Source organism: Dromiciops gliroides, chromosome 4 (assembly GCF_019393635.1).
Source record: "Dromiciops gliroides isolate mDroGli1 chromosome 4, mDroGli1.pri, whole genome shotgun sequence".
NCBI lineage: Eukaryota > Metazoa > Chordata > Mammalia > Microbiotheria > Microbiotheriidae > Dromiciops > Dromiciops gliroides.
The window spans coordinates 147,235,880-147,251,066 of record NC_057864.1 but is presented as its reverse complement, the minus strand read 5'-3'; the positions used below and the strand labels follow the sequence as shown (position 1 = coordinate 147,251,066).

General features: G+C 38.2%; 1 protein-coding gene and 1 pseudogene across 1 annotated transcript in view; both read right to left on the bottom strand.

The window, feature by feature from the left end:
• Nucleotides 1-15,187, bottom strand: part of PCNX2 (pecanex 2) — a 373,081-nt gene that overhangs the window by 78,284 nt on the left and 279,610 nt on the right. Inside the window, exons 24-25 of the mRNA XM_044004215.1 lie at nt 4,124-4,182; nt 1,488-1,703 (exon numbers count right to left, since the gene is read on the bottom strand). Of these exons, the coding sequence (XP_043860150.1) occupies nt 1,488-1,703; nt 4,124-4,182 (275 nt within the window). The remainder of the gene's footprint in view (nt 1-1,487; nt 1,704-4,123; nt 4,183-15,187) is intronic.
• LOC122755591 lies at nt 10,368-10,762 on the bottom strand (annotated as a pseudogene).

The window sequence follows — 15,187 nt, the reverse complement described above, 5'->3', positions numbered from 1 at the left end:
GGCTCCATTGCACCCAAATAAAGTGTTCAGTTTGGAGAAATGGGGAACCTAAGAAGAAGGTGGAAAGCTGAACAGGGCTGTTAGACATATAATCACATAGGTCCAAGAAAAGCAAGTCCTTGCATATGTAACATAAGCCTACAAAATACAACCATCATTCAAAGCCTAGTACATTCCTCCTACTGTAAATGTCAAAGGAAGATTGTGTAAAACTATCTATTCTTTGCAGTTGTCATAAGGTACAATAAAGCACGGGAAAAGAAAATATACTGCCCAGTAGGGAGAAATCCAGACCAGGTTAACTTGCCTTCTTTTTCCTCCAGACATCATTATTTTTTCTGAGTAACCCTTACGGCCTGGCCACGTTAATGTTCTGTTTTGGAGGAAGGAGAGAAATAAACCAGCGATAACAGGGAAAGCCTCCTGGGCAATCTCAGCATTACATGAACAGCTGCCTCTCCACTGTGCACAATTATATCTGTTTCACGCAATTACATCTCTGCCTCCTTCCATATTTCATCTAATGAAGTTTCAAGTGAGGCATAAATGCTTCATTTGGTGGACTAAGAGGAAGGACTGTGAGGGATACCTGACAGTAAGAAAAAGCATGCAAGAATTCCATCAGGCAACCACACCTCCAATCTAATTATCTTTGTTTGCCTCCCCTACACAGAGCCTGTTTCAGGTTTGTTGAAAGAAAAGTAAGCCTCTGGAGAAAAGATTTAAGTCAACCCATCTACTTTTGACAGATGAAACTGGCTAGTTTCATGGACTCCTTTGAAGTCAGGGAAAGTGGATTAGTGTTGGGTGTACCTCAGATTGAGAAATTTAGAGGACAATTCTTTCCCATGTTATTTCTTAACATTTATGGAAATAACTAGGTGAAGTCTAGCCCCCCAAAGAACAATCAATACAGTGGAAAGACAACTGGGTCCAGCATCAGAAGACCTAGGTGTAAATATTGTCTCTGAAGTGTGACCTTGTGCAAATCACTTGAGCTCCATGAGCCTCAGTTTCATCATCCGTAAAATGAGGAGGTTTGTCTAGACTGTCTCTGATGTGTCTTCTGGTTCTGGGTGATGCAGTGAAAAAAGCCCTGGGCCTGGAGTCAGGAAGACCTGAGTTCAAATATGGCCGTAGATATTTACTAGCTGTGTGACCTTGAACAAGTCACTTCACCCTGTTTGCCTCACTTTCCTCATCTGTAAAATGAGCTGGAGAAGGAAATGGCAAACCACTCCAGTATCAGTAAGAGTCAGACGTGACTGAAACAACTGAACAACAAGACTATCCTTTGGATGCTTATCATTATTCCCTTCTAATCTAGTATAATAGAGTCTAGTTAAGATAAAAATAAAATTATGCTTAGTGCCTTCTTCTGCCTCTTCTTATTTCTTATTCCAAGTAAGGAAAGGGGGAGGGAAATATTTGGAAATGAAGGTGATATAAAAACAAAAGATAGAAATAAAATTCTAAAAAATTCTTACCTCTAAACTCCAACCCTCGAAGTTGAAAGGTAACAAGACCATTTCCAATTTCAATTATGTGGACAAAGGCATTGAGGTAATCTGAAGCCAAAATAAAGCAGTCTCCTGAGCTGTAATTACCCCAGCGACCAAGAACCAAATCTCCACAAAGAGATACTTGGAGTGATCTTGTCAAATGCTCATAGAAGATGGAATTCAGATTGTTGTCATCATTTCCTTAAAAAGGAATTATAGGAATAAAATTATAGTCAGTTGAATGTTTTCAGGCATCAAATTCTATCAAATAATTACAAAATATTTCGAATTTATAGAGATTCCATGCATTCCATAAATTAGATAATGCCTACAAAACCCTTTGAGTTTATTGGAATAAAGTGCTCCTAAAAACTTGTGATCCTGGGCACAGCTAGGTGGCACAGTAGATAAAGCACTGGCCCTGGATTCAGGAGGACCTGAGTTCAAATCCAGTCTCACACTTGACACCTACAAGCTATATGACCCTGGGCAAGTCACTTAACCTTCATTCCCCCCCCCCAAAAAAAAAACTTGTGATCCTTGCGTCATAGCTCATAAGTTAGCTCTCCTTCACCCTCTGCCACAGCCTTCATTTTAAATAATAATATAATAATAACTAACATAGACTATATCACATCATATGTAATAAATCACATATGTAATAATTTCTCAGAATAAGCTCTCAGAGAGCACAACATCATACGATCTTAGATTTAAAGCTTGAGGGACCTCACAGGTCATTTAATCCAACTTTCTCATTTTACAGATGAAGAAACTGAGACATCAAGAATTCAAGTGACTTGGGCCAGGTCATGAAGATAATAAGTAACAGAGCCCGGAATTGAACCCATATTCTCTGACTCCAAATTTAGCCCTGTTTCTGCTACCTTACCATGCTACCTTTGCAGTTTGGAATCTGCTTTTGCTTGAGTATTCAGGAAACAATCTTAAACATAGTATAGCCTCAGCTATACTTCATGAAGCAACCTTGTTAGACAAACAACATGCACCCAATGCCTCCTTGGGCTTCTGAGTGGGTTTTTACTCTTTCTTATCCTCAGGCTAACTTAAGCATGGGCACAACCACCAATCAATGTTTCAATTGATCTGTAAAATAACATCATCAGATTATGAATGTCCGCACTAGCTGCCAGAAGCAGTAAAGAGAGGAATTAAGGTGATTGCACTTATAGCCTAATTATGATTAATGAAATGAAATAAATTTCCTCTGAGCTGAGACACTGTCACATAATCTCATAAGGTATCCATATAACTAAAGCCCCTGACACACTGCCTGCTTGACCTGACCACTGCATTCATTTGTTATAGTGACTCAATGCTTATATTCTGAGGCTTATAGAAAGCCAGATGTAAGTTCCTGGTGCTTAGAAGAGACTCAAAGGAGGGGACTCTACTATTGCTTAGTAACCCCCAACTGCTGATATATCTATATCTGTGTATGTATATATATGTATATATGTGTGTGTGTACATACACACATACATAAATCATATATACAGCTATCGATAGAGATATAGATATAGCTATATAATGAAGTATATATGTATATCCAGATAATATATTGTATAGAGAATATATACAAATAGATAATACATAGGTATCTATATAGAGAGAATGCATGATGTAACTTAAACAATGGATACCAGAATAAACACACCTTTACTCTGGACTCTTGTCTAGAATACTTTGATAGTATTATCACAGTTTCAGTTACAATGGCTCAACATTTATGGTTGGCTGATGCTAACACAGATGTGTAAGAGCAGAGATCCCCTTTATAACCTGAGATAGATATTACAGAGTTTTATGGATTCAGAGATACTTGTTCCACTACACTTGTTAGATAAAGAATTATACTGATTTTTTTTTTTTTAAGTTCAACAGACAGACATTTCCATGTGAGTATCCATTTAGGTATTTCTCAAATCATCTCATCCTAGCCCTCAGGCACACAGGCTATATAAATAGAGACAACAGAGCAGATACTTTCCCCTCTGGGTACTAACTATTTCACTGGTATCATGGAATGCTTACAGAAAGAGAGATGGTAAGAAAGAGGGAGTGTTCAGAATTTGGGGACACAGATTATTGGGGGTTGTGTTGCTCTTTGGAGATAGGAAAAGGAGAATAAATAGATGGTTGAAAGTGAGACAGATTGTGGAGGAAAAACAATATGTTTTATATTGGGCCCTTTTGTAGATTCTAGGCCATGGAATGTGGAAATTTTGCCCTGTGGAGGGCAGCTTAATTCTTATTTGTTCAAGGTGTTGTGTGACTAAAGACCAATTGGATTTTAAGATTTGCTGCCTAAGTTTGGTATTTACTACTTGCAAACTCAAATGTCTTGATTAACAAAGTTATTCACTACTCAAGAGCTACCTAATCAATTTAGAATAACCAGCGAATGCATTTCCATACCAAATCAGGGGGCTTAATCAGTCCTCTTGCAGAATTTTATTTTATTCTAAACATATTTGCCCCAATGTGCTTTGTTCCCACAATGATTATTAAAAACAACATGAACCTAATTTTCTCTGCTTAGTTCCCAGCAAAAACCCATCTACATTTCCAAAGAGGGGGAAAGGAGGCTCTTGCCATACCTGGATCTTTTTCAATTTGCACCGCCAGCCTCGTATTGGAATTGTCCACTCGTCTTGTGCTAAGAGGAGAACAAACCAGTAAAAAAGGAAGTCACAGTGAGACCTTTGCAAATGACAGTAACCAGCTGCTACCTTAAGAGATGGGACACACATCGCTAGGATTACGCATTTAGAGTTAGAAGGATTCTTCTTACAATCTCCTCATTTTACGGAGGAGGAGATCAAGACCTACAAAGGTTATTTGCTGAAGTTGTACAGGTCCTAAGTAGCAGAGCCAGGATTTGAACGCAGGTCTTCTAAATTGCAATGAATTTGACATCAGACATAGTAAAGATCAAGAACGTTTGTTACCTTCCAGTTTGGTGATGTTTGGCAGGGGTGAGGCGGAGCAAAGCACTTTCAGGTGGAGGGAGAAAAAGGATTGAGTGGCAGAAGAATTTAATAATTGAAGGATATTAACTCCTGAACAGTTTAAGTGCTTGGATCGCAACCTAAAGTCAACACCTGGATAACAAATGAAATTCCACTTTTACCCAATATGGTAGGAGAAATATCTTCCATGTACACTAGGTTACTTTTTTTTTTTCCTTATCTACCTAATAAACAGGGAAGGTGGCTTTGAGTCTTGATGGATCTATGGAACTAAGACTCAAGTCTAATAGGCATTTGCAGTAACCTAGAACATAAAAGGCTAGCCTTCAAGGAGTCAATCTCCCCTTAGACTTGGTGGATGTTCCACTATGATATGAGTCAACACACCCAACACATCCTGCTGGCTAGACATTTACATATAGAAAAGAGGTTTCATAGTTGGGGTGGGGGGTGGGGGGGGGGGAGGGAGTGGCGGAGGGTGGTGAGCCTCTCTCTGCACAGTTGCTGTATCCTTCCTAAACAATCTTTCCATGCTATGGCTAAGTGAACTACTTTTTCTTTTCTTTTCTTTTTTTAAAAAATTTTTGCAGGGCAATGGGGGTTAAGTGACTTGCCCAGGGTCACACAGCTAGTAAGTGTCTGAGGCTGGATTTGAACTCAGGTACTCCTGAATCAAAGGCCAGTGCTTTATCCACTGCGCTACCTAGCTGCCCCTGAACTACTTTTTTCTTAATGGTATCATATTATTCTAGTCTCACACCTGAAACACCAGACCAATCTGAATCAGGCCTAGCCTAAAATATCTCCCCATCCTAAAGGTATGATGCATATACAGTCATGCTTTTTTATGACTGATGCCAGAAAATAATGCAGATGAATTGAGTTGAGTTCTGAATGCTTTCTACATGGATTTTTCTTCACCTTGCAGATTGGTAAGAACAGATTTTTACCATAAATATAGTCCTGTGTATATGACACAGAGTGTTGGGCCTAGAGTCAGGAAGCCTCATCTTCCTATGTTAAAATTTGGCCTTATACCCTTACTAGCTGCATGACCCAGGGGAAGTCACTAAATCCTATTCCCCTCAGTTTCCTCATCTGTAAAATGAGTTGGAGAAGGAAATGGAAAACTATTCTTTGCCAAGAAAACCCCCAGTGGGGTCACAAAGAGTTGGACACAACTGAAAAAGGACTAAACAGCAACAACAATACTCATTTATATAATTCTTTATAGTTTATAGCCAATTTTCACAGTAAGCTTGAGAGGTAAAGTATTATTGCCATTTTACATGCAAGGAAACTGAGATATGAGAGATTGAACTATTTGACTAAGGTCTCAAAATGAATAAGTAAGAGAGAATTGAAATTTGAACTGAAGTCCCCAGCCTCCAAGGCCCAGACTCTGAATATGAATGTGGAAGGGCAAAAATGACCTTGCTATGGATAGTTTCCATTATGGATGTTTACTGAAACAGAAGGGTGAATAGCTGATATTTGTTATGATATACATAGTTTATACCTGATAGTGACACTTTTGTTTTTTTTACTGAGAAGTCAATAAATATTGTGGCATCAGTCCATCAATTAACAAGCATTTACTAAGCACTTCCTATATTCCAGACTCTGTGTTAAATGTTGAACAGTGGCCAATGCAGTATTTAATAGTGACTTCAATGGGTGGACGGTGAAGCAGGTCTCCCATCTCTCAATAAGAGATAATAGACTCTAAGTGTTCAATGAAGCATACATTTTTATACATGGACAACGTATTGATTTGTTTTGCCTGACTTAGTTCTTGTTATTCCCAATTTACAAAGGAGGAAGCAGAACCTCGAAGAGGCTAAATGATTTGCTAGTAGTCATACCACTAATTAATAGATAAAAATTCAAACTCAGATCTTACTTGATTCCAAAGATGACATTATTTCCATTAAATCTCATTGTCTCTTCACTCCCTTGACTGAGGCAGTGAGAAAACAGAGACAACTGAGGTTGGTTTTGAGCTTTGTTGAAAAGGCATGGCAATTGGGTTAGTAAGAATGCAATGATTTTCCCTACTTTTAACCGAGTAGTTACCAGAGATCAGATTGCTACTGTTGCTCCCTTTCAAAAGCCCTGTAAGTAATCTTTGAAAATAAACGGTCACAAGATTTCAGAAACTAGAACGAGTAGCAAAAAACATCCTTTTAATGAATATGGGATTGCCATCTTTTTGAAAATTACCCAAACAGAATTTTAAATTTCATCATAAAAGCTAGGAAAATGGAATTTTTAAAGGCAGAATAAATAACTTTCAGAAAGGAACTGAGCCAACCCACAAACCATCCACCAAATTTCTTTGGGAATTAGAACACTTTCTAAAAATCTGTTAACTAAAAGACTGGTTTCTTCCTAAAAGTGATAGATAGAATTCCCAGTGTTAAATTCTGTTCAACAATAACTAAACTAAACCGCCTATGTACCCTGGGGTCCCTGGCTGTCAACCAGACTGTCTAAGAAGATGAATTTTAAACCATAGTGAATAACTTGAGTTTTCCCCTGTGATTTCTCACTGTAAATTTGGTGCTTACTACTCCAAAGTGCTAATTAGCTCAGTAATTGGATTTCTTCCTTAACTATATTATTCCATGAACATCAATTCCAGATCCTTTGACTGCTGTTGGAAGGGGAAATGCATATGCCTAACACCCCTGTACTTGGTGTGCAAAAATTCAGCTCCCTGAATATTAGACATGTGAATGCATGCATATCCCGCTAGGCCACCTGCCTGACTTTTGTTCCAGCTACATTGTCTCTTCATTGTACAATCATGATGTTCTGTGGAGGTGGAATCCCAAAAACCCAAGTAAAAGATGTCTTTCTCTTCCTCATATCCTGATGGATACTAATCACATTAATGATCCTCTCTTTTTAATTGCAGAAATTACAAGTCTAACGCTCCCCTCTATTGTTGCTATCTGATTCTTGGCAACCTAGTTATCACTTTCTTTATGTTATATTTCTACCTGGAAATAGACTCCAATCCAAATATGTTTCCTGCTGCATTCACTAACTGCTTTCACCTAGGCATTTGAAGGATTCAAATTCCTTTTTTCCCTTAATTAATTGTTATACAGGATGTTCTAGGCTGAGTCCAAAACGGAGACAGAATCTACATATATGGTCCTCCAGGTGCTCAGTTTTGATGGTGACATTTCATCCAGGTCAGAACACTACAAATCCATTCAGTAATATTCCCAACCACTCAGAAAATTCCAGTCAAACAGATAAAACCGAAGGGACAAAGAACTCCTATTGTTGAAACTATGGCATGTAGTTGGATGGGTAATGTATTGAGTTAGTCCATAAATATACTATGTCGAACAGACTTCAGGTCAGAAATTAGCTGAGCCCAGGGCTGAGCAGAAGAAAGAGACCAGGCTGGGCTGCATTTGGGAGTCTATCATTTTCAACAATCCCATTTTTCTAATATCAATATTCTTCCAGAGACACTATATGATGATGAAACACGAAGAATCTATTAGGATTTAAATTTCCAAGTGAGTCATAGGGTAATGGAGAAATGCATGACGGATATAACAAGGTTGCATCATATTGATAATGAGGTCTCGTATGAAAGAAATGATAATACAAGATATCATTCAGGAAATGTGTGACTGGAAGAGGAAATGGATGGATCATATAGAGAGATCCGATGGACGACCCAAGTGGCATAATGGTACATACAAAATGCAAAAGAACCTATTATAGAAGGTCTCCATAAAATTGGGAAAAACATATCTAGAGGGTTATGAGAGAATATGGATAAGAATCCATATTTTTGTGGACAAAGAACAGGAAGGTACAGATCAGATTCAACCTGTGCTCTTGGAATGGAGTTTGCCTTGATGAGTTCACAGATCTCTAATTAATCAGTATCAAGTTCCACTATGATAGCAGTATTTGTCTACATTTTCAATATTTTCTCATTTGGGAAATTGAGGCTGACAGGGGACAGTATCTTGCTGAGTTAGGTATATAGTTGTTGTTGCTGTTGTTTATCCTTCCTTTTCAAAGAGGACCATGACATCGGGTTAATGTCATGACTTGCACTGAATTGGATTTAAGTGACAGAGGGCTGTGCAGAGTCACCAACCTCACTCTCTCCTCCAGAGCCATCTGGGTTCAGTGACAAGAAATATATCAGGATGACTAGAGATGGTGCAGGATGTTTAAGGCAATTGGGGTTAAGTAACTTGCCCAGAGTCACACAGCTAGCCAGTGTCTGAGATGAGATTTGAACTCAGGTCCTCCCAACTTCAGGTGTGAACCCTAGCTGCCCCAGATACATAGTAACATAGGGATAAAACTAATAATAAATGCTTAGGGCAGCTAGATGGCGCAGTGGATAGAGCACTGGCCCTGGACTCAGGAGTACCTGAGTTCAAATCCAGCCTCAGACACTTAACACTTACTAGCTGTGTGACCCTGGGCAAGTCACTTAACCCCAATTGCCCCATAAAAAACAAACAAACAAACAAAAAAAACCAAGAAAATAAATGCTTAAACGTATTCCAAAATCAGCATCCTACAATACTTCTGAGAGAAATTAAGTTGAAGTTTAGGTCGAGACATGTAATATAAATCACTTAACTTTCCTGGGCCTCAGTTTACTCATCTATAAAATGAGAGTTGGACTAGACTCTGAAGTAATTTCCAGCTCATGATCTGTGATCCTATATACATGTGCTCAACATGAGAAAAATGAGTTTATGGTTGGCTTTTAATTTCTAAAATGGTTTTCTTATCTTAAATAGTCACAGTTAGTCATCATTTCAAAGAAAATAGCCCAGTACTTAAAGATAGCTAATTCCTTCCATAGGACCTAAGGCAAAAGTAATTTTTTAAAGCTTGGCAGGGAGCCCTAGGGAACACCTAACAGTGTATAATACTATGTTATAACAGAGAAAATGCACTTTCCGTGAGAAGAAACATGGTGTTTCTTAAATTGGGGGTTTGGGAAGTTTTGATAAAGCTGGATAGGTCTAGGTGGTGGTTCTGGCAAACAGAAGGTTTTACTAATGTCAAAACATTAAAGCAACAGTTAAGTGGATTACGAAGAACTATGGAGGGAGCATCCCTGTGGCAAAGGTACCTGGCATTAGTTTGAGTTACTGATGTGTTACACCAGATTGTTCTCATTTTAATAAGCTAAAGAAACATGTCAACAGGCAAGGTTTTATGGTGCAGCATTTCTCAAAAGTGTGGTCCAAGGACCCCCTGAGAATCCCTGAGACCCTTTTAGGTGGTCTGTGAGGTTAAAACTATTTCATAATAATACTAAGATTTTGCCTACTGAAATACTTCTCCCTTTTCCAACTACATATCTCTGTGAGACTGGATTTTCTTTATATATTTGAACCAAAATGCCATTTTGAAACCAATTGAATTTAGAAGCAGGTATGAGAAGCCAGCTGTCTTATATTAAGCCAGACATTTACAAAAATAAATGAAACAAGTCCACCCTTCTTACAGAAATTATTTTTGCTATACAAAATATTGTTATTTTTATAAAAATGTTAACATTTAATGGCTTTGTTGTTATTTTAAATGAATCAATAAAAATTTTAATGTTTTGGTTTATCCATTTCTTATATGGTAAATATTAATATTTTATATTAATCACACAACAAACATATTAATATTGTGTACATAATTAATCACATAAGCAAGAGCAGTTTGGGACCCTCAATAATTTTTAAGAGTATAAGGGGATTTAGAGACCCAAAAGTTTGAGAACCATTGTTTTTTTGTTGTTGTTTTGTTTGTTTTTGTTTGTTTGTTTGTTTTAGAGTCATAGTGGCTTTACTGGGGACAGACAGACTACCCAGGCCTAGGAGTTGGCATCAGGGCCCTTCTTCTTGCCAAAGGTGGGCACCATGTTGACAAATCATCTGTTGTACTGCATCCTCCTCTTCGTCGTTGTCTCCTCCTCCTCCTCCTCCTCCTCCTTGGGAGTCTGACCCCTCACTTTTCCAGCTGGGGCCAGAGAGCCATGGACTTTACCTCCTAGCATTAGGCCAGCCACTTCCAGAGTGGATAGCGGCTCCAACCCACACTGCCCCAAGATGGCTTCATGCTCCAGCGGGGAGCCACCTAGAAGCAGGACCTGATCCTTGGGGGTGATGACCTCTAGGGATGCCACATGGGCCTTGATCTGGGCGACGTCTCCTGCCTGGTCACCTTGAGAGTGTGCAGAGCCTGCGTGTGGACAAACAGCTGCATGGTGGCGACAGGGCCACGCTAGTCCTGCTTGCTGCAGGAGACCAGAAAGAGAGCTAGGATCCAGGGGCGCACATGTTCCTCCCCGAGAACCATTGTTTTAATGGATAGTGGGAAGACTTGAGTTAAAATTCTACTTCTGATTTAACCTCTCTGAACCTTAGTTTCTTTATCTGCAAAATGTTGATACTAATGCCTATACTATTTACCTCACTGTGTTGTTATAAGGTGCAAAGGGAGATAGTATGTGCAAAACTTGAATAAACTTAAACTATAACTAAAACACCAGGGCACATTGCTGTGTAAATAATATTGTCTTAAAGTGAGGTACAGTTGGGAAATAGCTGGATAAACTGCAATATCTAATATAATGGAATATTATTGTACAAAAAGAACTGACAGATAGAAGAGAAGCAGAGAAATCTGGGAAGACTTGTATGAACTGATGCAAAATAAAATGAGCAGGACCAGGAAATCATTTTATACAATAACCACAGTAATATAAAGGAGAACAACTCTGAAAGACTTCAAACTCTGATTCAATATAGCAGTTCTCTACACTGTATAGAGAACCCTGTGTCTACTATGTATAGACATAAATCGTGACTTCATTTGTGTGTGGGGGGAATAATGAGGGTTAAGTGACTTGCCCAAGGTCACACAGCTAGTAAATGTCAAGTGTCTGAGGCCAGATTTGAACTCGGGTCCTCTTGAATCCAGGGCAGGTGTTTTATCCACTGCACCACCTAGCTAAACCACGAATCATGACTTCAAAAGACTGATGAGGAAGCATATTTCTCACATCTGCACAGAAGCAGCAGACTGGAGGTACAGAATGAGACATTTTCAGATTTGTTTCACTCGAATACTTGTTACAAAGGAAAGCTTCTGTTGGTAGGGGAGGGACAAATTGGTGAATAGAGTAAGAGAGAGAGAGAGAGAGAGAGAGAGAGAGAGAGAGACAGAGAGAGACAGAGACAGAGAGACAGAGAGGGAGACAAAAGCGTCAATGAACATTACCAAAATATGTTGAAGGAAACAAAAAAAAAGATCAGAAGAGGATACGAACAGGATAATTTTGTTACTATTGTGTTAAACATAATACATGGTTTTGAAAATTTACAATTTCAAAATTCTGAACTTAACAAAGATGAGAGAAAGAAAAAGAGTAAAGGAGGGAGGGAGGGAGAGAGAAAGAGAGAGAACAATTCAAAATACAAAGGAGAACAGAAAAATTATTATATGGGAAACCACAAATACCCATTATATATGACTTGTTTATCTTAAAATATGGATAATATATTCAATATGTTACTTTAAAAGTTGTCCTGCTTTTCTTCTGAACTTTTTTCTATTTTCTTCTGTGAATTTCATTTAAAAATACTTAATTTACTTTTTCTTCTTTTTTTTAACATGTAACTTTAAAAATTGAATGTAAAAACAACAAAAATCAAACAAAAAATAATGTAACCTAAGTTCATGATTTCATATAGTCATTTTCTTTTCCTTCTTTGTAATAAATTGTTTGTTGATTTTAAGTTAATAATGCATTTTAAACAAAAAATTATCAGAAAAATAAATATTATTGCTTCATCATCAATAACTCAAGATGAATTCAAGAGACAGGTAGAGGGATAGAGAGCCTGGAGTCAGACCCTAAGTTCAATTCTGTCTCAGACACTTAGCTGTGTCATCCTGGGCAAGTCAATTAACCTGTATCTACCTCAATTTCTTCAACTATAAGATGAAGATAACAATAGCACCTACCTCCCCAGGATATCCAAGATGATTAAATGAGATAATATTTGTAAAGTGCTTAACATAGTGCCTGGAATAGAGTAGGCATTTAATAAATGCTTGTTTCCTTCTTTCCTGATCCTACCAAGTAATAAATATGGAAAGTTCTTTGGTACTATAAGTAGTTTTGACTTAATTTTTCTCATTATATGCTTGTCACCAGTGCCCACATTTGGACTACTCTACAAAAAAGATCCTGTCATTCCCAGTACAAAAACAATGTTTTTCCTCTCTCTCTATGCCCATCTGCTACAAGAACATCAGCAATAACTCAGTACAGCACAAGCGAAGATGTCACAAACATACATACAGCAGTCAACTTTGCTGAATGCTATCTGATGATGATGGTGATGAAGCATGTATATAGCATTTATATAAAGCTTCAAGTGCTTTGAGGGCAGCTAGCTGGCATCATAGTATACAGAGCACCAGACCTGGAGTCAGGAAGACTCATCTTCCTAAGTACAAATCTAACCTCAGACATTCTCTAGCTGTGTGACGCAGGGCAAGTCACTTCACTCTGCCTCCATTTCCTATTCTGTACAATGAGCTGGAGAAGGAAATGGCAAACCATTCCAACATCTTTGCCAAGAAAAGTCCAAATGGGGTCATGAAGAGTCAGACACGACTGAAAAACAACTGCAACAGTTGGTAAAGTACTCTACAATTATTGACCCTGTGAAGTAGTTGATCTTTTTCCCCCATCTCACATAGAAAGAAACTAAGGTTGAGGGGGGTTGAGCCACTTGTCCATCATCACAAAGTTTATTTAATATCTGAAACAGTATTGAAACAAAGGTCTTCTTTTCACCAAGGCTAGCACTGCTTCAGTATACACCTGAATGTCCTTCAGTAACAGAGTGGTTTATTATATTACTTTGCACCATAAAGATTGTCTGCAACTATTACATGTTAGCAGCTAGTTGGAACAGTGGATATCATATAGGATGTGGAGCCTGGAAAACCTGAGTTAAAATCCTGCTTCACACACTTAGCTGTGTGACTCTAAGCAAGTCATTTAACTTCTCAGGCTCAGTTTCCTCATCTGTAAAATGGGGATAATAATAACATCTACTTTACAGGGTTATAGGAGCACATGAAAAAATATATATTTTGCAAACCTTAAAGCTTTAAAAATTGCTAGTAATCATCTGCCTTCTCCATATCATCATTAATTACTGATATCCTAATAGATTTAACCTTCAGATCTGTCATTATGAAAGATAATTACTTTTTGCACTAAGGAACGTGGAAGGCTAAAAGAAATTTGGTAGCACCAAACTATACAAGTTGTTCTATTGACTACTGCATTTTTACTACTGCTACTGCTACTGCTACTACTACTGTTACTACTACTACTACTACTACTATTTATATAAAGCTTTGAGGTTTTCACAATGCTTTGCATATATTAGCTCATTTTATCCCCACAACAACTATGGCCGGTAGGTGATATTATTAACCCTATTTTAGAGATGAGGAAGCTGAGACCCCACAGAGGTTAAATGATTTGCACATGACCAGAGAGCTACTAAATATCTGAGGCTAGATTTGAACTCAGGTCTTCCTGGCTCCAGGTGCACCATGTTTTTCTATTGAGCCACCTAGCTGCTAAATCCTGTGCCCTGAATTTAATGGGCAGGAAGATTTTGGATGAGATTATTTTTTTCCCTTCCATTTTTAACTGATACTGTTCTTGTTTATATGCTTTGAGAATCACGAGTCCCTGCCCCACCTTCCCCAAGTGTGCTATCAAACATGAAAATATTGATATGTAAGACAACCTTTCATTCATTTGGGAGGCAGGACTGGGGGGAGGAGAGGGGAAAATTTTAAGCCATAGTATAGGGATATTCAGTTCTAACAACTATCCACAAATAACAGCAGCAGTAGTAATAATTTTAAACAGTGAACACACACACAAGATTGAAGAGAGTCCCAGCCAAAGAGGAAATGGAGTTTCAGAGGGAAATAACAGATGTAAAACAAATCAGTTGTCCAGATGCTGGATTTTTTTTTCTTCTTCTCTAATTTCCCTGATTTTCAGTTGAGCTCTATGGTGTACTGTCCTGCTGGTTAAAGAGAGAGCCATTGTCCCTTTGGCTTGTACCATTATATGTGACACAACAGGTGAGACACCTGGAGCAGGACTGTAGCCTGTTTCATGCACACATCAGAGCCAATAGTGTTGCCTGCAGAAAGCATCTCAAAATGCATCTGACTTCCAGTGTGTGACTCTCCTGTAGTAAGAGGAAACTCTTATTTTTGGCAGAGATACTGTAGCCTTTTATACAGAAACACTTTTGAAATTATTGAATCAATTTAGGTACTTCAAGGTTTGTGACTATCCGTCCCATGAGATGTGTAGCCTTGAGAATCAACTCTCCCACAACAGGGAATTTATTAATGCATGTTGTGGTTAACACACTAGTCATTCATAGAACTTGACTAAACAATGAAAGTCAGCTAGTCCAATTCCTTCATTTTACAGATGAGTAAACTGAGGTTCATGTAGCAGATGTGGATCTCAGTAAAATCAGTAAACTACATTTTCCACTGGGATGACTTTCATTTCCCTCCAAATGGTTTTGGTTGTCAAGTATAAAAGATTTCTGAATTCTGTTCAGAAAAACA